Source organism: Electrophorus electricus, chromosome 2 (genome assembly GCF_041902795.1).
Source record: "Electrophorus electricus isolate QZ-2024a chromosome 2, ASM4190279v1, whole genome shotgun sequence".
Lineage (NCBI taxonomy): Eukaryota > Metazoa > Chordata > Actinopteri > Gymnotiformes > Gymnotidae > Electrophorus > Electrophorus electricus.
This window is the reverse complement of record NC_137498.1, coordinates 33,581,829-33,604,146: the sequence shown is the minus strand read 5'-3', so window position 1 is coordinate 33,604,146 and position 22,318 is coordinate 33,581,829. Positions and strand designations below refer to the sequence as shown.

The 22,318-nt window shown below is 42.7% G+C and overlaps 2 protein-coding genes across 18 annotated transcripts in view; both read right to left on the bottom strand.

The window, feature by feature from the left end:
- Nucleotides 1-2,479, bottom strand: part of ext1b (exostosin glycosyltransferase 1b) — a 54,639-nt gene extending 52,160 nt beyond the window's left edge. The window contains exon 1 of the mRNA XM_027027029.3: nt 692-2,479. Within this exon, the coding sequence (XP_026882830.2) occupies nt 692-1,635 (944 nt within the window). The 5' untranslated portion in view covers nt 1,636-2,479. The remainder of the gene's footprint in view (nt 1-691) is intronic.
- Nucleotides 2,480-9,486: 7,007 nt separating this feature from the next.
- Nucleotides 9,487-22,318, bottom strand: part of samd12 (sterile alpha motif domain containing 12) — a 61,070-nt gene continuing 48,238 nt past the window's right edge. For 7 of the 17 annotated variants that reach the window (XM_081699986.1, XM_081699965.1, XM_081699971.1 and 4 more), the window contains one exon: nt 13,973-15,725. In XM_081699986.1, the coding sequence (XP_081556112.1) occupies nt 15,614-15,725 (112 nt within the window). In that variant the 3' untranslated portion in view covers nt 13,973-15,613. The other 10 variants (XM_081699980.1, XM_081699931.1, XM_081699948.1 and 7 more) reach the window with 7 other exon arrangements.

Genomic DNA, 22,318 nt, shown 5'->3' with positions numbered 1-22,318 from the left:
TACTATAAAACAGTCCAATATAACTGTTTGGAAATTTCGACACCACCAAGCTTTCTGGCATATGTGCAAAACATTAAAGCAATATTAAGACTACCAAAAAGGTGCAAAGGGCAGTGAGGTTATGATCCCAACAAGCTTAGTTTTCTGATAGGCTAAATGAAACGTGTCCAAGCATATCCTACTGCGCTATCCCAAAACAGGAGAAGTGAGTGAAACATAAGATACAGAAAATACCCTTTGCTGGAAAGAACTTAAACTGGGCGAATGTGTGCAGCCAGAGCAACTTACACAATATAAGGGACCTAAAAAGTTATTTCAGGGGATAGACAGCACTCTAGGCAACCTCTCAGAAGGGTTCCTAAGAGCGCAGGCAATACATCAATAGCTTCCAAGGGCAATAAACGGAATTCAAAATCTGTCGGAAAAACAGACTATATGCCTTTATAATCTCCAGTTAGACCGTAGCAAATAAAGTTCTGGCTGCGATATTAAAGAAGAAACACGCAGCCTAATTATTTTGCCGGGTAAACGTATAGGAACATTACTGTGTAAACAACATGCATTGGAAAACTAATTTTACGACAGACTTCAGAGATAAAAACGAGGGTATGTTTTCCGACAGAAGCTGCCAAACGTATTAGACGTTAGAATCTGACTGACAGCGCAAAGCAACTGACAGTCACACCCTTACTTGTCATATTCGGCGTTGTCCTTGTCGCAGCGTGCGTCCTTGTGTTTCTGCCAGTCCTTGCCATGTTTACAGGTAGTGAGAAGGACCACGTCCTCTGCGTTATGGACATGGTATAAGGCATTCCGCGTGTCCGACCCAATACCGGTGAGATAGCGTTTCCCCTTAAATACCAACATGTATTTCCTAAAAGGTGGAATGGTGTTGTACTTCAAATATCCCCTCTCCCCACCGGTCCTCGGATGCTCCTTGGAGAAGAGCGGGATAGAAACATCAAAATTAGGTCTGAAGTTCTCGGTGCTGATACTCGCCTTGGCCAGCATAGCTTGGCCGATATCAAATCCCAAGTCTTCCGTGTAGTCCGGCCATGTGCCTGAGTACAAGTTAAATATGAGGTGATTTCGACCATTGTTCCAAAGAGGCAGGTTCTGCACCTTGGTTTTTAGATTGTGTACATATTGTGGCGATAGCTGGTCGCGATCAAGCGTGTCCAAGCTCAAAACAAATAGACATGCTTGGCTAGGGTCAGATGTGTAAAACCGAGAACCTTCAATAGTTGACAAAATGTTCTGATAACTTTCTGAGATTTTCTCCCCCTTTTGCTGAGGGTATACGTACACTTTAAAGCCATTTCTTTTACACAAAGAGAACTCGAAACATGAATCCATGCGGCACCGTTTGCCCTTGTAAACGCTTGTATTAACATCCCTCTTCTGCTTAGGAGATATGTGAATATTATATTCCTCTGTATCTGTCTGATCCCAGGGGTTGAATGATTGTAAGCGGTCTGAAAAGTGTGGCCATGGCTGGTCTGATCGGTATCCATTGCGGATACGGTCATACCGGCTTCTGCCCGTAGCTGGACCCGGGACCCCACCAAAGTAAAACAGGAGAACCAGAAATGCGCCAGTCAACAGCGAAATTAGATATCGCTTTTTAGCCTGCATGTGTACTACGAGCCGGACAGCGGTGTTTGCAAATAAATCTTAAGTGGCTCGAAGTTTGCCTTTCACCACCTCCGGCTACACCGCTCCGCCATCTTCCAGGCTGTAAGGATTTCCAACTCGCTTCTTCCCTCTTCTTCAGAATCCGTTCCCCTAATAAGCGATTGATCCAGCGCATGTGGGCGACTTAAAAGCCATCTCCTCACTCTCCCTCGTCGGACAAGTTGTAACATTTCAAGACGACGTGGATAACCTTATGGGTAGCGAACATTAGGCTATAAAAACAACCCGTAAGCTACTCTCAGCTTTACTTTGTCTATTCAAACCTGGACCTAGGTCAAACATAAGCTAGGAAGCGCTCGGTTTTGCACGTTACCGTTCAATGCATACGTCATATATTTGAACTTCCATCGGTGAGCGGCGGCAGGGGGACTCGTAGTTTCTTCCCCTTGGAGCGCACCGTGAAGCAGAACGTGAAGTCCTCTTAACACGCTGACAGAGTTTTGTCTTCAGTGTTGTAAATAGATGTCCCGTCACACTTGCCGCTCACGCCATTTATTCCCCTAAACCCTATGGAGTACGCAGGCAGGAGGGCAAGTCATCCTAACCACTGTAACCTCACGAATCCCTGCATTACTTATTTCTTTCCTTTCCGCGGAACGTGACACACACACAGTAAGCAAATCCTTTCATTGGGACAGCGGGTCGAGTGAGACTAGATTCGCCTGTTGAGAAGATTCAGAACGGTAGCATATCCTAACCGGGTGCTTAGGAAACAAGCGAGCTACTGCACCTCACCCGTGCGCCCAATTGCCGATTGCTCAGTCGTTCCGATTGTTACTCTCTTACATTCCGATCTCGACACGACGGCAGTTTACGTTACGTCCCATCACAGTGCATTGAGCACGTTCATTGGCCTGTATTGAGACCGGAAAAGGCGGTGCTTTCATCGCACCCATTCATTACCAGAGTGCAGCTCGTTAATCTAATGGTCAGGGTACCATTAAGTAACGCAACGTAACGTAACGCGCACGTCCAAGATACCAATAAACTAGAATACTGTTGAAATACAGGGATCAATGCTGATGCCTAGAAGTGCAAGACATGATCTCTTTTGCGGCATCTGACCAAACTATCCATCTGTGTCACTAGTGAAAAGATTCTTACTATGCAATACATTTATTTCCTTATAAAATATGCTTTCATAAAAGAAAAACATCATCCAAAATCTCGTGAGGTTTAACTGAGGTGTAAAATCTGATAGATTATCCCTGGCCCTGGTATAGAGGCTGGGTAACAGGAGTCCTGTCCTCCACGCTCACCCTGCTGCCTGACCTAAAGCTCTGAGTTCTCCAGTCTACTGCGTCACTGGCTGCTGTTCATTCATTCCCCTACACTCCACTACCTCCCCACTAAACAGAGGTGGGCATTAAATCCTATTATAATGACCCATTAATTACCCTTATCAATCATAACTAATCACTTTTCCCCATCTTATTATTTTTTTGTTTTTTTTTTTTCTTCTGGCAATTCAGGGAAGGTGCTGCAGGAACAAATGACTAGACTGTAGCAGCTGGTTGGTGGAGAAGTGTATTACCTGCAGGATTTGCTTTTGTTCCCTGCCACAGATAAGCACCCCCACACTCAAGCACTTCCTCTTCCCCACAGCATGGCAGTACGGCAATAAAAAATGCCCCAAATTTAGGCCGCTGTAAACAAATACCCGTGTCTGGTGGAGGTAAACTGCAGGGTGCAGGGAGTTCTAAGCGGAGGCAGACAAAACAGCCTTTGAGAGTCCTCTAGCAGCTCCTGATTCGTGGGTCGATAACGCCATGGTGGATGATGTAAGTCGCTGCATTCCCCCAGAGTCGCGGGCAGGCCTGGTTGGAGCGGCTACACCAGGGGATGTGGTCAGACAGTGCCCCAGCCAAAATACACCCTTATGGGAAAGCCTCAACAAATGGATACATTAACAGTGGAATGAAAAATAGAGAACATGCCTGACAGGGCTAGATGTGGAATTAGGGCAGAGTGTGCTTGGGGGGTAGCAAAGTGCAAAGTGATGATTTTTCAAGCAAGTGTTGGATCTCTTCAGGCATGCAGTAAAATTAAAATATTTTTTATTACTGTGTGTGGCACATTTCAATTAGCCTTTCTTCTTGGTATAAAAAAATGTTTCCATTGCCATTTGAGCAATGTTATGAAATTATTCCATTTGCATTTAAATGAAATAAATGCATTTCCATTTGGGGGGTCCACATGTTAATAATTGTACATCAAGAAACACTGTGACAGTATGTCATGATTTTATAGCTCCATTTCATTCTTCCATTCTGTTTCCCTGTTTTTCCACAAAGACAGCTTCTAATCTGTCTCAGAACAGTGACCCTTTCTGGCTTTCATCCGACAGCCCCTGCTCACCCTGCAGTGCAGGCATGAATACCTCTGAGCCACAGGCATTTAGGGAATTGAACTGCTACTCCATGACTAATGCTGACATGGTCATGGAGTGGGAGGGAAGTCTGAAGTTTTGCTACTGTTGTTCAACACTCCCTGATGTCTTCCAGGCAGATGAAGCGAAAATGAGCAATAGAGAGATAGATAGATAGAGAGAGAGAGAGAGAGAGAGAGAGAGAGAGAGAGAGAGAGAGAGAGAGAGAGAAAGAAACAGCCCTTCAAAGCACAAGTGAGGGTGTGGGATGGCTAGATACCTCCTTGTTTCTTTATTTATTTAAAGTGACCTTTCCTTCCTGGAACAGCATGCACTCTTGGCAATATGAAGGTCTAAATGCTGGGAGATGTAGGAGGAGAATGCAATGGTAAGAAAAAGAAAAAGAGAGAGAGAAGAGAGTGAAAGAGAGACACAGAGAGTGAGAGTGTGTGAGTGAGTGTGAGTGAGTGAGAGGGAGAGATTATGAGTGAGAGAGTGTGAGTGAGAGGGAGAGAGTGAGTGAGTGAGAGAGAGTGTGAGTGAGTGAGAGAGAGTTAGAGTGAGAAGGGTAGGCTTCACAGAAAAAAAAGATTCTGGAGTCTTCAGGGAGAAAGAGGCAGAAATGAAGCAGATCAGGTTAGATGTGCTGATAGGTTTTTGTCCTCATATAAAAAAGGAGAGCTCTTGGCTTGGACCCCTTCATTTGTATTCTGCTGTAATTTATTCGGTACAGATCTGGACCAGGGAACCCATGCATATTGTAGAGTTGAACAGAGAGTTCTGTAGTTAAAAGATATCAAAAAGATCCATTACATGTGGCACTATTCTGGTGCAGGACATTTAGAATATGTGGAGAAAAGCTCTTCAGCCTATTAAAAAACTCATAAAAAGGAAAATACTACAGTTTCAATGCATCCACTATAATTTTTAAATATGCTGGCTGAATAAAGTAGGAAAAAGTTTCATAATTAAGGAAAGTTTTATAATTAACAAAAATATTGAAACATCATGCAGAGTTTGGTCAGTAATTTAGTTTAAAAGAAATTTAAAAGAGGAATATGATATTCACCTAACACACACATATACCTTCTTTGATGATACCCAGGGAGAATGTTAATACTCTACCTCCACAAGCCCAGAGCAGAGCAGCTGAACTTCCTTGGGTGATCCCCCTCCCCTCCCAGCTGCTGAACAACAGCAGGCATCTGGATGGATGCTATATCAGCAGGGGATCCTCAGGTCTGTCTCTCTTTCTATTTCTCTCTCTCTCTGTCTCTCTCTCTCTCTCTCTCTCTCTCTCTCTCTCTCTCTCTCACACACACACACACACACACACACACACACACACACACACACACACACACACACACACACAGTCCTTCATTTGTTGGACTGCTCCTGTGGTTCCTCCTCATTTAAATGTACAACATGTATATGCAGATATTTTCTGTGATATTGGAATCCAGTTTGGAATGTTTTCAGCTGTTGCACTTCATCAACCAACATTAGCATCTCATTTAGCACACTAGGCTAAACTTAAAGTCCAAGGTTAAAAAAACAGTTACTTCCTAATTGTTAATAGAGTATGTATGTCTTCTATCATGGACCAGATTTTACATCTTGGGAGGCCTGGGAGATAACTTGATTAGGAGAGGGAGAGAGCGGAACCTTATCATCATTTCCTCCCAGTGATGAACAGGCCAAACACAGTGAGAAAGTCCATGTTTGCAGGACCAACAACAAAATATCAGCTTGTTTTCCAATTTCACCTCATTTCTGGCATTTGTACATTGCTACACATCACAATTTACAATAAACAGGAGTCTTCTTTCATTTTTTGTGCAGCATACAAGATTTAGGGTAAAACAAGAAGAGCCAACACGAATAACAACATGCTTTAACAATTAAGCAGGATGGCTGAGGAGACGTTAGGACAAGACACCTATACGGCAACTAGGGTTTAATTATGAATGCCTCCTTGTGTTGCTCTCATATGTCCTTATCTTAAACAACAAGAGGCTGGAAGAACAGGTTTCAGCTCTCTACATCACTGAACAGCTTCCTCTCAGACCACTGCCAGTGCTGTTAACCAGTGCAGACTGACAATGCTTCCTTATTAATACTGCTCTTTTGACATGCCACTCATCCAGTCATATACTGCACTCTCCCCTGCACCACAGTTGAAATTCTCTGTGTTCGCTCTTGTTCTGCTGCTGATTTGCCCTATTTACCCTATTTACGCTATTTACCCTATTTACCCTGTGCTCTGTATCAGATGCATTCCCCCATCCCATTTTTTTTTATTTAGCTGTCTTTGTATGTGTGAAGAATACAGGATTAGATATCTATGTGTTAGCATGAAGTCAACTGTGAGCTACTGTTTTTAACTGAAGACAGATTGCTTGGATATACTTGGCCAGTGAACACTGAGTGCAGCCTGGAAAGGTTGGGTCATGTTTGGAGAAAGTCTTATGGTCTTGGAAATCAAAACCGGATTTAATATGATTAAGATAATATATTCCAAGAGCAATTCATGTTAGGTGTTCTTTTTGACTGTGTTAGTACTTACAAGTATCTTGGAAGAACTCCGCAATAATTACGATCCCATTTGATCCAAAGTTAAATCTGTTCATTTTTGAGTAAATATATGTAATGTTGGCTGCTTGAAGTGATGGAGTGCTTGAGAGAGTGCCTGGTGATGCTGAGAGTGTTGTCATGGTGCCAGGGCTTTATCTGGTGAATCAGTGACCCTTGTGCTGAATCAGGCTCTTCTGAAGAGCCTCTGTATTGCACTTAGTCAAGTGGAGCCTCCTCAGACATGAGCACACGCCTCACATCATGGCCTTCCCAAAGAAAAAGTACTACCTGTGCCATTGAAAGCTATTTCCGCTTCTGCAAAGCAGTTTTATGTGGGAAAACTGCAAAAATTGAAAAAAGCAGTTCTTTTTAACATTGAAATATCATAGAAAATGACAGATTTGTGTATGTTTGTGTGTGTGTGTGTGTGTGTGTGTGTGTGTGTGTCTCAGAGTTGGTTAGTATGCTTAGCTGGGCTGCAAGAGGCTGTGTATTGAGTGTAGTAAGTGTCCGTGTGGAGAAGTCTCTTTTCATCATTGGTGGGAAGTGTGCGGTTAAAAGGAGTTCTCTTTGATGAGTTCCTTGTGCAGTCTGTGTGTGAAGGCAACTATCTATTGTCCCTTTAATATTTCAGCTATGAACAGAGAGACCAGGACACAGTGCCTTAGGCAAATCAGAGAGATAACAGACACGTTTGCTATTTTGTATGGTACACTACAGAGCCTTTCATCACACTTATTACTGAGGCAAAGTATAGATTTTACTACAAACTTAACTCAGGACCTGTCAGCTAATTCACTCTCTTCATCAGTGCATTTTCCAGTGAGCCTCCATCAAAAAATACAGGATATACTGTCTGATGATCTCTGTGATGGTAGAATAAAAGAAATTAGGCTCCACTAGTATACAATACTTTAAACTGACAGTACAGTCTGCTTCTTGCTTTAATGCATTGCAATGGACACCACTGGTCCTCTGCAAAAGCCATTAGTCTTACATAACTCCCCGACTCTGGCCAAAGCACTTAGTGGAATGATCAAACATAAAGGATATAGTAGGCCTTGGCAAGCTTACTGCTTTCACTTGTTATTTTTTTGTAAGTTATTGATGGCAGGAACACACACCCAGGGAAAGGCCAACACATGTTGTCTAGTCTGTGTGCACAACTTCACTCCTTAGGTCAAGGCTCTGACACGAGTGTGGGGGCTCTATAGTGATTCAGGATGATCTGGACTGTGGCACTAGATACCCCTCTCTCACGTGCACGCACACATGAATGCACATACAAACACACTTATGCACACACAAAATGTCTGGAGTGCCATCACTGCCTTGCGCTATGTTTTCTCTAACATCATAAACCCTGTTGCATATTGTGTCTGTGCATGGGTCTGGGAGACAGTGCTAACTTTGGTTGATGTTGGACAATATTTAATGTCAGTTTTTCAATTTGTCAGTTTTTCACTGAGATTCAGCAGGGCAAGGCCATGTAAATCTCTCCCTGTATGTGCACCAGGAATCTCCAAATGTGAACTTTTGAATTTTTGTAAATATCATAGTCTTGGAAGGCATACACAAACACACAAAAACACAGCATTAATTAAGTCAAGTCCAGGCCCTGATCGAGCAGACAGGAGGTAAATAAAGAGAACCGCCGAATGATGAGAATAATGATGAGAAGAGAAAAGGCAGCAGGCAGTGTCTGTGTGCAGGCATTCTCAGCAGCTTATAGCAGCAGCTGGCCAAGATACCGGACCCACACCATGCACACTCACATCACTGTGTACCTACCTGGGAGACCTACACACCCCTAGATGTTCTGTGTTTTGAGGAGCATCCGAACTGCACCTCCAGGTCTCTCTGTTACAAGCTGGAGAGATGATGAAAAATAAAATGTGAAATGTTGTGCTTTTTGTTCTCTGCCCCAGCACAGACAGAGTACGGAGGTGAGGCTGAGCTGCAGAAACACCTGACAGAAATGAGGGTTAATGAGTCCACAATGAGTTTACTCTGAGCCAGGAAGCATACATGAGCCGATTTCTCAAAAGCAGGCCACTCAAATACGAGGAACACAGCATGGGCACTGAGCAATAGTTGGGAACTTATGGAAGACAGAAGTATGTACTTACGGATTTAAACTACACGCCATATGCAGTTAAAACACAGATGTAACCAAAAGTGTTATCCCTTGTTGGTGAATAGTTTGCTATGTGAACACATTAGTCAAACTCTTTCCATGCCAACTCACTGAACATCCCCTTTGCCTTGAATCTTGCCTTGGGTAATTAATCATTGTGAGCCCTCCAAACAGCTCTGATCTTAGGCACCCGGAGGCAGGCAGCGGTGGTAATCTGAACGAAGCAGAGCCATATAGCAGCCAACAGCATGAGCCATCAGCCCCATTAAGAGGGTGGGAGATACCTGCTGCTTCAGAAGTCGTCAGCAGACAGCGAGATAAAAGCTTGGAGAACGAGTGAGAGAGAGAAACTGTGTGAAATGGAGTGCTCCTTTGAACCAAGTGCTGGGAGAGAAAACGGGTGGGGGTGCTCCACACTGCCCTGATGTTTACAGATGTTTATCTTAGGTCTCCTGATTTCGCTGTTTGAGTTGAACGACAATTAATAACGAAGTTGACGGGCCTGTCAAAACACATCTGCCTAACTTAGCATTGCCACAGTCTTGCCAGTGCTTTGCACAAAGCCTGCTGTATTAATACTAGCTACATCAAATGAAGTGCACTGGGTCTGTGCGACTCAGGCAGGTGAAGTGGGAGACTTGGCTCTCTAAGCCATTGAGAAGACACTGAGCTCATGATGGGTTCTCAATGTTTTTTAATCAGGAAAAGAGATACTGTGAGACACTACTCCAACATCATTGTGCTTTTTTGTTTCTTATCCATCCTGCCCCAGTTTAAGGCACTAATATGGAATAGCTTGTGGTCCCTCACTTTCATCCTGATTTATCTCCTATCAACCCTGACTAAACCTTAAGTGTAATTACATGTCTGCTGTAATCTCCATGTTTCCTGTTAGAGGCTCGCTGAAGCCTCACCTCACCTCGTTCTGTGTTGTTTCTCCCATTGTCATGTTGCAGTCTCATTTCTAGGTGGCAAGCAGGAAGGTAGCAGAGCTGTCCGTGAAGCTGTCTCCCTCCCTGCTGCCTCCACTCACTCAGCCCTGGGCCAGGGTCCATGTCTCTGGAGCAGACTTGGGCCCAGGATGGAGAGTGCTTGCAGCTGGCCCGCTAGACTCCAGATTACACACACACACACACACACACACACACACACACACACACACACACTCCCTTCATTGGGTATAATGCCAACTCACACATGTTCAAGCTGTCAAGCCAACAGGAGTATTAACAATGTGACATATCCAAACCCACTGTCATCAATCTCATGGGCCCCTTCCAAGACACAAAACAGAACAACCATCTTTCCAAAGTGGGGCACATAGGACGGAAAATGTATCCGAGAGTACTTAGATGAGAAACAAGTTTGAAATTGATGCAAGATGCTTGTGGTCATGGAGTGTGATTGGGAAATGACAGCGCACTTGGGATAAACAATGGTGGCTCTGTGATGAAAATACCACACCAGTACAATACTGGGAGTCAGAGTGGGAAGCCATTTTCTCTCCAAGCACATCTAATGGATTTAATTAATACCCCTGACTCCTCCACAGAGTATTTGACAGATAGCATCATGGTCTTAAGCATGTTTCATTACTGTTGAAAGCATAGACAGGTTAGGGTGCCTCAGGGCTCTGCGGGAGGGCCCTGCTACTGCTGGTAGATTCATATATTTGCTAATGTGTTTTTCAGTATGATAAGGTACGTAGGGATTGAGAGTTAAATGAGCAGCATCCTTTACAAACAAACATCATCACATCAGAAAGTGGTCTGAGGAATACCTGCCTTGGTTACTGATTACTATCATTTACCTGTATTCATTTGACCTGTATTAAACATTTTTAAGGTGAAGTAGAACAACAAACTGGATTCAATTCATAATGTCAAAGAAAAAAAAGCACAGGTAGCTGAATGACATCAGATAATCTTGTAAGAGTACCTTAATAAGATGCTTCTCTGACCTGACTTAAAAGCCTGACTTAACAACTACCATGTTCACCATTTTCCAGCACACACAAAACTATTGTCTCCCATCAATATTAGTGTAGTAGTGAGAAACTGCACTTCTCTGCAGTTACATCCTGGGCTTAAGCACAGTGTGATGAAGTGATTGTTTATGTCTAGAAATCCCTTAAAAAAACAGTGTAGTCAGGTGTGCCTCTTGAGGTTATATCAATACCACTATCCAACACAAAAATATACAAATATTTTCAGGCAGGATTTGTTGGCTGCACTTGTTCAGAAGTTCAGAAATGATTGTGTAAAAGGTGATATTAAGTATGCTGAATAAATACTGAATACACACCCATAGCTATAAGACACCTGTGACTGTAAAGTGAGTTTCCTGTTTTTCTAAAAAGATTCTCTTGAGTTGTTGAAAGGTCATCAGTGGCAGAGGAGTGCTTTCTCATAAAGCAATCATTCAACTTGTATGATTATATGTAATGGGAATTTTTTTTAAATGGTTTAAAAAAATAGCTAATCCTTAATTATAATCATTATATGAATAAAAAAAGATCAGATCAGTATTGTGGGATAATATATTCAACATCTACATTAAAAACCAACAATATTTATAGCCCTATTACCATTAACATACCAGAACCTTCTGAATTATTAATCCATATATATCATTAACAATTAAATATACAACATGACGCAATTAAAATCATCCGCATTTTGTAAAGTCAAGGAAAATTGTATATTCTCTCTCTTTAGAGTGTAACCTTCTTCAATTTATTAACACTAACATTAACATTAATCTTTCCTTGGTGTTCACCACTGAAGACTATTAATATATTGTTAAATATATTTATGGCTTTTTAATGCCAAGTTCATGCTTTGTTAGTTACCTAGTGCAGTAAATAATGTTAATTAAAGAACTTTAACTGTAAGGAACTTTAAAATGTAAAAATGTTACTGATTTGACTAATTAAACAACTGTACCAGAATCAAACATGCTGCCTGTGGGAGAGATTCCTGGGGGGCAGATTGTACAACCATACAAGAAGAATTTAAATAATTCTGAAAACTCTTTGTGAGGTGGTGTTATTGCTCTGACCTGTAAATACAAGGCTCAAGGTTACTGTAAATGGTGCCTGAAAAGGCTTTTAGTTTCACTGTCCATGTTCTCATGTTGTTCTCTGGTTATGGATGGCTCCATCACTGCTTTCTCTAGGGGCCCCTCCCAGTATCAACCTGAACAACCACTAAATGACTCCACTGGAACCTTATCCTGTTGAGCACATAATGTTTTCTTAATCCTCTTGACGCAGGTAAAACAACATGACAAATATATGTGGGGTTATTATGGGCAGCTCTGCTATCATACTCATGGCACTTTCTGCAGTTCTGACAGGCACATGGCCAGAGGTGTCCCAGTGTACACAGACGTATCTGATCAAGAGACAGTATGAGAAAGATAGAGAGAGAAATGTACAGAGAGGCACAGACACACAGAGAGAGAGAGAGAGAGAGAGAGAGAGAGAGAGAGAGAGAGAGAGAGAGAGAGAGAGAGAAACACACAGAGAGAGAGAGAGAGAGAGAGAGAGAGAGAGAGAGAGAAAGAAACACACACAGAGAGAGAGAGAGAGAGAGAGAGAGAGAGAGAGAGAGAGAGAGAGAATATATAGAGGCTGAGACACACACACACACACACACACACACATGGAGAGAGAGAGAAATATATAGAGGCTGAAACACACACACACACAGAGAGAGAGAAATATATAGAGGCTGAAACACACACACAGAGAGAGAGAGAGACACACACACACACACAGAGAGAGAGAGAAACTTCATAGACTTCAAAAAAAGCTCTTGACCCAGTTTGGCACAAGGATTTATTCTACAAATTATTGGAAAGCAGTGTAGGTAAAGCATATGACATTATTAAATACATTAAGTACACAAACAATAGGTGCAGTATAAAGATGGCCAACAAAAGGACCATGTTTTTTTCTCAGGAATATGGAGTGAGACAAGGCTGCTGCATAAGCCCAACATTATTCAACATTTATATCAATGAATCAGGCACCATTTCAGAACACTCTGCTGCACCTGACTCAGAAATCACATTTCTCAGAAATGACTCAGAAATCACATTTCTGCTCTACGCAGATGATCTGGTTACAACAGAGCCTGGACCTGCTAGAGCAGTACTGTCAGACCTAGACCCTGGCAGTGAACCTGAAAAAGACCAAAACCATAGTTTTCCAAAAAAGAACCACATCTCAGGGAAACACACCATGCTTCACCTTAAGGGCACAAACACTAGAACTTGTAAAAAGTACACTTACTTAGGATTGAAGATTAGTTCAAATGCAAAGTTCATCCAGCAGTCAATGAACTGAGTGAGAAAGCATGCAGGGCATTCTATGCAATAGTGTCAAATTCACATTCAAATACCATTCAAACTTTGCTCAAAATATTATAGTCTATCATAAAATGACTGTACTGTTGTATGGTGGTGAATTGTGGGGGTCACTCTCAAATCAAAGTTTTGAACAAAGGAACAAACACACAGCTGAAATGATGCATTCTGAATACTGTAAAAATATCCTGAAAGTGCACAGGAAAACAAAAAATAATGCATGTAGAGTTGATTTAGGCTCAAAATTAAAAAAAAGATTTTTAAATACTTGCTACATTTAAAAACAGTGACCCCTCACCTACCACTACAAAGCCCTGTAATGCCAAGAGCTGAGTTTTTGAGATCCACTCCACCAAATCCACCAAAATTTGAACTCCACCCCCACTTTAAGTCTCTATCTAACAGAGACAATCTGCCCATCCTATTGGGAGAAAAGAGAGCATCGCTTTAGCTGGGCGATATGAAGGACAGAGAGCAGCCCACCCAAACATACACATGCATGCATGCACATGCACACACACAAACACACACATACCCACACCCATACTATTTTGTCCAGTTTATAAACATCTTTATGTACTTATCTAATTATTTATTTCTTCCCCCCCTTATAATTTTCTTTTCTTTTCAGTTCAGTTTAGTCTTCCAATTATTATTTCATACCAATTACAGTGCTATTCAAGTTCATTATTTTAACAGAATTCTTTATTTCCTTAATTGCAAAGGTTCACTCATGTTGTTTTACTGTAATACTGCTTTGGCAATATTGTTACTGCATATGGTCATGCCATTAAAGCTTACCAGATTGAATCTAATTGAGAGAGAGAGAGAGAGAGAGACAGAGAGAGAGAGAGAGAGAGAGAGAGAGAGAGAGAGAGAGAGAGAGAGAGAGAGAGAGAGAGAGAGAGAGAGACAGAGAGAGAGAGAGAGAGAGAGAGACAGAGATTGGGGGCAGTGTGGGGAGTGCATGACACATCTGATCTTTTGTGCTAGGACACCTGTTTTTCTCACACACACACTTCCCATTCACTTCCCAGATTAAGACATTTGAAAATTTGACCTGAAGGTAATGGGATTTAATCCAGGACAGTGGGCAAAATCCCTGAGTCCGGTCCAGCTCCATGCACGCTCATGTGGCTACACCTCCACCTTCAGCAGAGACCTCAGCACAGCTAGGCAGTATGTTACTGGCCAAGACAAGGTACCTGCCTAATGTGTGCACAAGTGTGTATAAGCTAATGACATACAGTACCAGCATGAGCTCTCTGCAGTACCAGCTCATTACCAGGTGGAGAAGGTGCAATGGGGGAGAGAGGAGTGGGTGGAGGGGGGTGGGGACAGTTGTTAATGCCCGGTGCAGGCTCTAACGAGCATGCTCACAGCAGTCCGCCATCCTCAGTGGTGCCTGGAGCCTGGAGCAAGTAGGCTGGGTCCCTGCTGGGCTGTGTTCTCTTTGCCTGGGGGATTGGCAGATATGCCCCAGGAGCTCATGGGTGCACGAATGCAAAATGTACATGTACACACATGCTCTCCACACATACATGATCAACTAAATTGAGGAGTTGAACAGTACTATCCTCTACCAATTGCACTTATACATAGTCTGGTTTAAAGTGAACCATCACACTCTCTCTGTTGTATGTGGAGAAATGTGGTGTGTGTGTGTGTGTGACTTGTGTATACTTGGCTGAAAACAATGAATACCCCATGTTCCTGGACCAGCAGGTAGTGTGGGCTACATACCCGGATGTCCGACTCATGTGGACCATGTGTGGGGAATACACAGAGAGCTAAACCCTTTGAGTGTGTATCAGAGAAGAGACACCCAGCCAGCAAGGAGGAACAGTCTCTTCCAGCATCAGTGCGCACATACTACGTTTGAGACACACTCCACCACACACACACTGTGTAAGACACACTCCACCAGTGTGGAGACATAGAATCATTCTGGAGAGACAGAAAGTCATTCCCAGAAGCAAATGTGTGATGAACTAGATTAAACAAAGTGGTGTGAGTATGAGGATGAGAGAGAGAGAGACAGAGCAGGAGAGAACAAGAGAGCGAGAAAGAGAGAGAGAATAAGAAAGAGACAGAACAAAAGAGAGAATAGAAAGAAGCCAGAATAAGCAAGGTGGAATTACAAGCAAAGGGAAAGTCATGGTGATGAACAACTTCAAGTCAGCATACTCACATCCCAGTGCTTCCCTCTCAGATGTAGATCAGGAATGAAAATGGATGCCTGACTTGTCCCTGTTGACACAGAAGGCCTATGGACACCTAAAGCTTGCACACAAAAACACACACACACACACACACACACACACACACACACACACACACACACACACACACACACACACACACTCACCCACCCTGTGCATTTGCCTCTCCCATACTTGCCTCACCACTCTGTGAGGTTCTCGGGGTGCCGGCTGTGATGTTTAATTCATTGACTTCCTGAGCGCTCACTGTGGACTGTGAGAGGAAGACGGACAGGAGCAAGAGAAAGAGAGAGAGAGATGGCGAGATGGAGAGGGGGAGGAAGAAAGAAAGGTTGGCAGAGAGAGAGAGAGAGAACTGGGGAAAATAAAGAAGAAAAATGTGGCATATATAAAGTATAGAAATAGAATAAAACATAGTTGGGAACGCAGCACAGAATGACATAAAGAGAGAAGGAGGGAGGGGGAAAAGAGAGAGAAAAGGAAGAAAAGAGGTATGAGGAGATGAGAGAGGATCTGCTGGAGTCACACGGGAGAATGAGGGAGAGAGAGAGTGATAGACTGTCATCTCTTTCTGTCTGTTCATCTCTCACACTCTCACCATCTAGCCTGAATGCCCCCTGTCAGCAAGAACACAGCGATCTCAGTCGCAAATGCTGTGGTGCATGTGTGTGTGTGTGTGTGTGTGTGTGTGTGTGAGTGTGTGTGTGTGTGTGTGTGTGTGTGTGTGGAGTGTGTGGTGTCCCAGTCACTTTAGCCTGACTCTCTTCCAGTGAATGCAACCAATGCCAACCATCCAAACAGACAAGTGTGTATGCTCTCTTCATAAGCACCGACCATCTTTAGAACGCACCAGAAGAAGCAGCATCTCCTGTTGCCCTGTTTTCATTATGTGGAGAGATATGTTCAGCATACAATAAAATAGCTACCTAGTGTTGAGAGAATAACCACATCACATATGGAAACCCAATGAATGTGTCTAATGTGTCTGAGTGACTGGGAGGCTACAGTGTGCCTCTACAGTTCCACCTGGACAACTACCTGACAAAACCCAAGCCAAGCACAAAACAAGAAACAGAGGCCAGTGGTCCTGATATATTCATATATTTATTGTAATTTAGTAGAGTTTTCTTAATATTTGAATTGATATTCATGATTAGGCACACTATAAGGACATGAAGAAAAAGTCAGGGTTTGGAAGATTTGGTCTGCATGCCTGTCTCACATACAACAGCAGAATAGAGCAACATACCATGCTACCACTGTGGCAGAAATTAGACAGTTATTTCCAACCATGTACTGGAGAGTGTGCAGTCATATGCATGGTTGTGATATTAGAGTTGTGTGTGTTGGTGCGTGTGTGTGTGTGTGTGTGTGTGTGTGAGTGAGAGAGAGAGAGAGAGAGAGAGCACAAATGCATTAGAATAGCATAAGAATGCCTATCTAGGAAATAGTACAGAAGATATGTGTACATAGTTATGAGTGTGCACATAGGTGGATGTAATATTGGTGTGTATGTGTGTCTAGCACTTGTGCACATGTAACGTGTTGTGAGTAGAAGCCTTTCTGGCTCGAGGAAGAATGTCTGATGGAGATGCTCCTCTAGATGGCAGACAGATGAGCCAGTGCTCCAGCCAGTCGCCAGGACTGGAGTTACTCCAAATTTAAATCCACATGAGTAATTGTAACACAGTGGCACCTAATTCAACACTTGTGAAATTGCCAGACAGGTTAGGAGCTAGTACAGATGCTGCTGTCAATACCCCATTCCACGCTCCTCAGCAGGGACTGGGATCATGTCCACACCATCTCACAGGAAGAAAAGAGCTGATTATGGAGCAGTCTAATACTTTAGCTTATAGTAGCTAGGAGCAGAAAAGGCAGAATGTAATTCCAGATGATTACACCTTAGCAGAGATGCTTTTTGAAAAGGAGTAATGATGTAGAATCAGCTATTCTAGACATTTTTAAATAAATACAATATATGGAGAGGATGGACCTGATCCTAGACCAGTTCTCTTATGATGAGAGGTATAATAAATATAATTCATTATGGTGAATCTACTTTTGATCCTAAGCAGCATTCAGAGGTATATCGCTTATGCTAATTCAGCGGCTATCATTTGCTCCCAACACATATCCCCTTGTCTTAATTTTCCAACCAAACCAAACGTCCATGGTCCAAGGTAGCTCTCCTCTTTAACATCTATGAAGGGTGGGGTTGATCAATGCTCTGTTACTGTGTAATGAGCATGTGAAGTGGAAAGTTCCTGGTCTGTTCTTCCTTTCCATAAATTCACAGCTAAAGCTACCTTGCTCATCAACTCTCCCATTTTGACATTTTGTAATATTATGGAACATTAACTGTCAAATTTTCCAGAAGTCATCAAATTATACTTTTTCAAATAGTTTCTATTTCATAGGAATATTACAGTAAAAACCCTCTCATTTCAACCATTATGGGAACAGTAAGAATTTTCACCATAAAATGGCTGAAAGTGCTGCAAGTAACAGATTCGATTTTCTGGTCATCTGTAAATGAGAACAGTCCTTGACTGACTTTATCTTTACAGCCAATATACCACATGAGCTCTGTTCTTTAAGCAAAACTCTTAGCACAGATTAGTCCACACTGTAACCCAAAAACAGAGTACATATCTACTGTAATTTCTTTATCTTTTTAGTTTTCAAGTACTTTCATTAATCTTACATTAGTGGCAAACTTTAATTAAAGGTATCTAAGGGAATGTGAATGTATGCCCTTAATCTTTATTTCAATCACTACTAGTACTGCATGAGCCATGTAACATCCAGGTAACAGCCCTAGACAGCAGCAGGACCTCCAGACACAGTCCAGAAGACTGCATTCAATTACATGCTTCTCTCACCACTATAACTTCAGACACCATGTCAATAATCACAACGCATGGTTTTATCCAGCCATGGAAAAATAGCTAGTCATTTAATTGGAACATGTCTTTCCCATGTGATTCTCAGTTGTAGCACTATTCCTGTAAACCAGGGGTTAGCTAAAACTAGATCCAGTCTAATCAATACCATTCAATCTGCTACAGATTGCCATCTTCAGAGACCAATCGACATCCGTACACCCTTTCATTTCACATGACACTATCACTTGTGAAACAAACTGGAACTGTTCTTTTAGATCAATTCCTAATTTCACTGGCCTGCTTTGCTATAAAGCTAGTGATACACTTCCCAGCTTTAGCAGCAAGGCTGCGGTAAGACTTTTATCTACTGGATCACATGGATTTATGATGACTTGTGACTTAAGACAACGGTGACAATGCCAAGATAAGTCTACTTGATTTAGCAGGTTCATGTGCTTCATAGGAATAGAGGTAACAGTGTATGGCCATATTACACATACATAGTGATACCACAGAAAATATCTGCAAACACTGAATGAGAATTTCATGGTTCCATCTCACATCCCCTTTTTCCTCAGACAGTCCTCCTTGCATACTTATAATAATGCTTTAATAACGCTGTTTCATATTAGGTTTTCTCCTTCTTGCTTCTCCCCCAGCCACATGACCAGCTAGGGGGGGAGAGGCTATTCTTCAGAGTGACTTCATTATCCATTATTTTCTAGCTATCTTTCCCTCAAGAGGGGAATTACTGGTCATTTTCCAAAACTTTGCATTGGATGCTCTTCAGTGAAGATCTGTTCTGAGATCAGCTCCCTGCTGCTTGTTCCTATTCTAATCCCTAAAGGGCTTGATTGACGAGTCTTCAGTTCAGGGGAGGGAAGTGTAATAAGATGTCTACTCCGTGACTGATAATGAGAGCGGTTTGGGTATGGCACCCCATGGACCAGGCGGCAGCAGAGTCCATCACTTTAAGACACCTGGCCTGGGTCACAGGGCAATTCAGGTTGGGGAAGTGGTTGGTGGAGAGTTCTGCAGGTTGAGGGGTGTTGAACAAAGTCAAACACAGGGACACGCCGAAACACAGCGAAGAGACACCTTGCTAAGCAAGTCCAGAATGGACAGGTCACACGACATGACACAGCACACCGACAGGATAGGACATGGGATATGTGGCACGGCTTTGTAATACACATATGTGCAAAAAGCAGCCTTTATGCAAGGTCTTCTTTTATAGTGTCAAGAGGTGAGAAGGAAGTCACTAAAACAGGGAAAGGGGATAAAAAGAAGAAGACACGCCAGTAGAAAAAGAAAAGAGGTCTGTAGCCCTACTGCAGTGCTTAGGAGGTCTGGTGTGTGGTAGAATATCACAGTAGTCTGCAGAGCATAGATAATGGGCTCCCTACAGGCCATTGTGAAGGAAGAGGAAGGTTAAAGTGCTACACATGATGAGACTAGGAGAGGGGGCTACAAGGCTTGTCAGTATCTCCCATTGTCCTTAAGTAGAAAGGGGATGGGTGATCCAAGTTTTAGAGATTCCCCTTGGCAAAGGGCAAAGGTAGAACAATGGAGAGGCCTTGTGGGCTGATCTTGGGGGTAGAGGGGGACATGATGGGTTGTGGGACCCAAGGGTTGATCGAGGAGTTGAATCGGCATGGGCTGGCAAGCTGGTGTGTGCTGCTGACATTTGAGAGGACGGTTGGAGAGTCATGTGGTGGCTGGTGGGTCTACAGGAACACGCAGGTTATGGAGAACTCTCCAGGGAGACTGCAGAGAAGGAGAGAGAGAGAGGGAAAGAGAGAGAGCATGAGAGAGAGGTGGGGGGATGAATGTGGGGCAGGAGGGAGAGGGATGGAAAAGCAAAAGAAAGAAAAAAGAGGAATGGGGAAAAAGCATGTGCAAAAGAGTGTGAGAGAAATGACACGAGGGATTGAGGGAGATCGAGCAGAAATTAAAGGAAAAATAAATGCAATTTGAGGAAATAGAAGAGTCAAAAATGAACACAGGCAGAGAAGCAGAAAGATTTACAAAAAAATCTCCAAATGTTGAGGGGAAGAATTTGGCCAGAAAAAAGAAGAAAGAGCAAATAGCAAGGGAGACAAGAAAATAAGAGAACATAAGTTTAAAATGGTGAATACAGTTGTAAATCAACAGCAACATGGATCAGCTTTATCACACAAAGGCAGCAGTGGTCTCACAGTACGTGCCCGTCACAGGAGCAAGCACCCTCTTTATCCTTTATCCGTCTCAGCAGAGAGAAGGTGAGAGTGACAGGTGGAGCAAGAGAGAACACCAACATTCATAAGACACTGATATGCCCTGACATGCATTGTGTGACATGTGCGGCAGTCCAATATGACTGACTGAAGGTGTAGCCAACTCTCAGCACACTAACAAGCATGGCTAAGATCTACAGGACAACAAGAGTTGAGGACACTTTACCAGGGCACTACACCAGTGTGGGGCGGGTGAATCATGACTAATACTGGCAGGATTAGGAATTCATACGTACACAGCAGATGAAATCGCAAGCTCCATCTTAAGGCCTTATTAGAGCGCATGTACTCCAAGAAACATTGGCTGCTAGCGTTGCACAGAGAAAGCACAGCTAGCATTTGAAATTCATTATCATGGAATATCTTGAAATCTGTCAACACAACGCAGGCCCTCCATCCCGAGCAGATGCATCAGCACTGTAGAGTGGCTCATTGTGGAGGCTCGAGGGGGGTGGGGAGGGGGTGAGGTGGTGGTCCTGAATCAAGGTCAAGAATTTTCACTTCCTGGAACTGCAGTGAAACTGACTATCATTTTTCCATACCTTCTGGTCATACAAAAAAACTGGAAAATTTCTGGGATATCATTTATAATACTTTAAAGTGCCTTTCATATTTGGATCCCTAAGGAGCCACTGGTGTCATTAATAGAAGTTGTTTCCCAGGGATTTGAAAATAGGCATAGCATCCTCTCCAAATACTATTCACAGCAACCAGTAAAGGTATAAGTATAAAAAGCAACTGTTCCAACCTAAGAATCTTGGACAGATTGCCTGTGGGAGATATACAGAGTAGAGGACATAATGCATAATTCAAAATTACAGAAGCAAAGATCTATTAGAGACTGGAGTCCAGCTAAGGCAATAATGCTCAGACAATGCTTCATAACTATTTAAATTATTTAAACTATTTAAAGAGGTATTATATTTAAATAGGTTCTAGATACCATTAGTTCCTTGTCCTAGTTCTCACGCCTTCCCCACTCATTTTTCTTTTTTTGCAAAGATTGGTAATGGAAAGTTTTTGGGGAATCTGCTCCTAGGCCGGAAAAAATGACAAATCCTTACTCTCACTGTTAGTAAAAGTTAAGGAGTGTGTGCGTGGTAGTGGAGGCATGATACACTGATGTCACAGCTAGAATCATATTTTCCACTCTAACCAAACTGCTCCTAATGTCCTACCGCTAAGACAGAAGACTAACAATTTCACTCTAATTCCCCAGCAAAAATCAAATGGGCACAACAGAGTCTTCTGTCTTTACCAATGGCCCTCTTCTCCACCCCAGGGCCAAGTGAAACAATACTGGGTGAGCCCAGGTCAGAGGATATATGTTCTTCTCCTTCACACTGACAACTTCTTCCTTAAACAATGTGATTTACTCACAGTGGAAGACAAGCAGAATTGGTAGTTTGTGGGCTACAAATGAGCTGCCTCCTTTTTTCTGTTCCCTCTGTAAACTAAAGTATATTTATCATTGTAACCTTCCTTTTGATGCAATTTATAGTGCAATGAAAGATGAAGATAAAGATCTGATCTGTTTTAGCAGATCTGTTTCTCTCTTCCTGTGCCATGCTGGTTCCTCCCTCAGCCTTGGTGGAAATGATAGATTGGATTCAAATGAATTACAGATGCACCCCTGAGAGAGGGAAAAAGAGAGAAAAAGAGCAAGAGAAAGACAGAAAAGGGAGAGAAAGAAATAGAGAGAGAGTGAGAGAGAGAAAAAAGAGAGACAAAGTGAGACAGAGAGAGAAACATCCTGGAGACTGCTCTGGGGAAGAAGGAGCTGC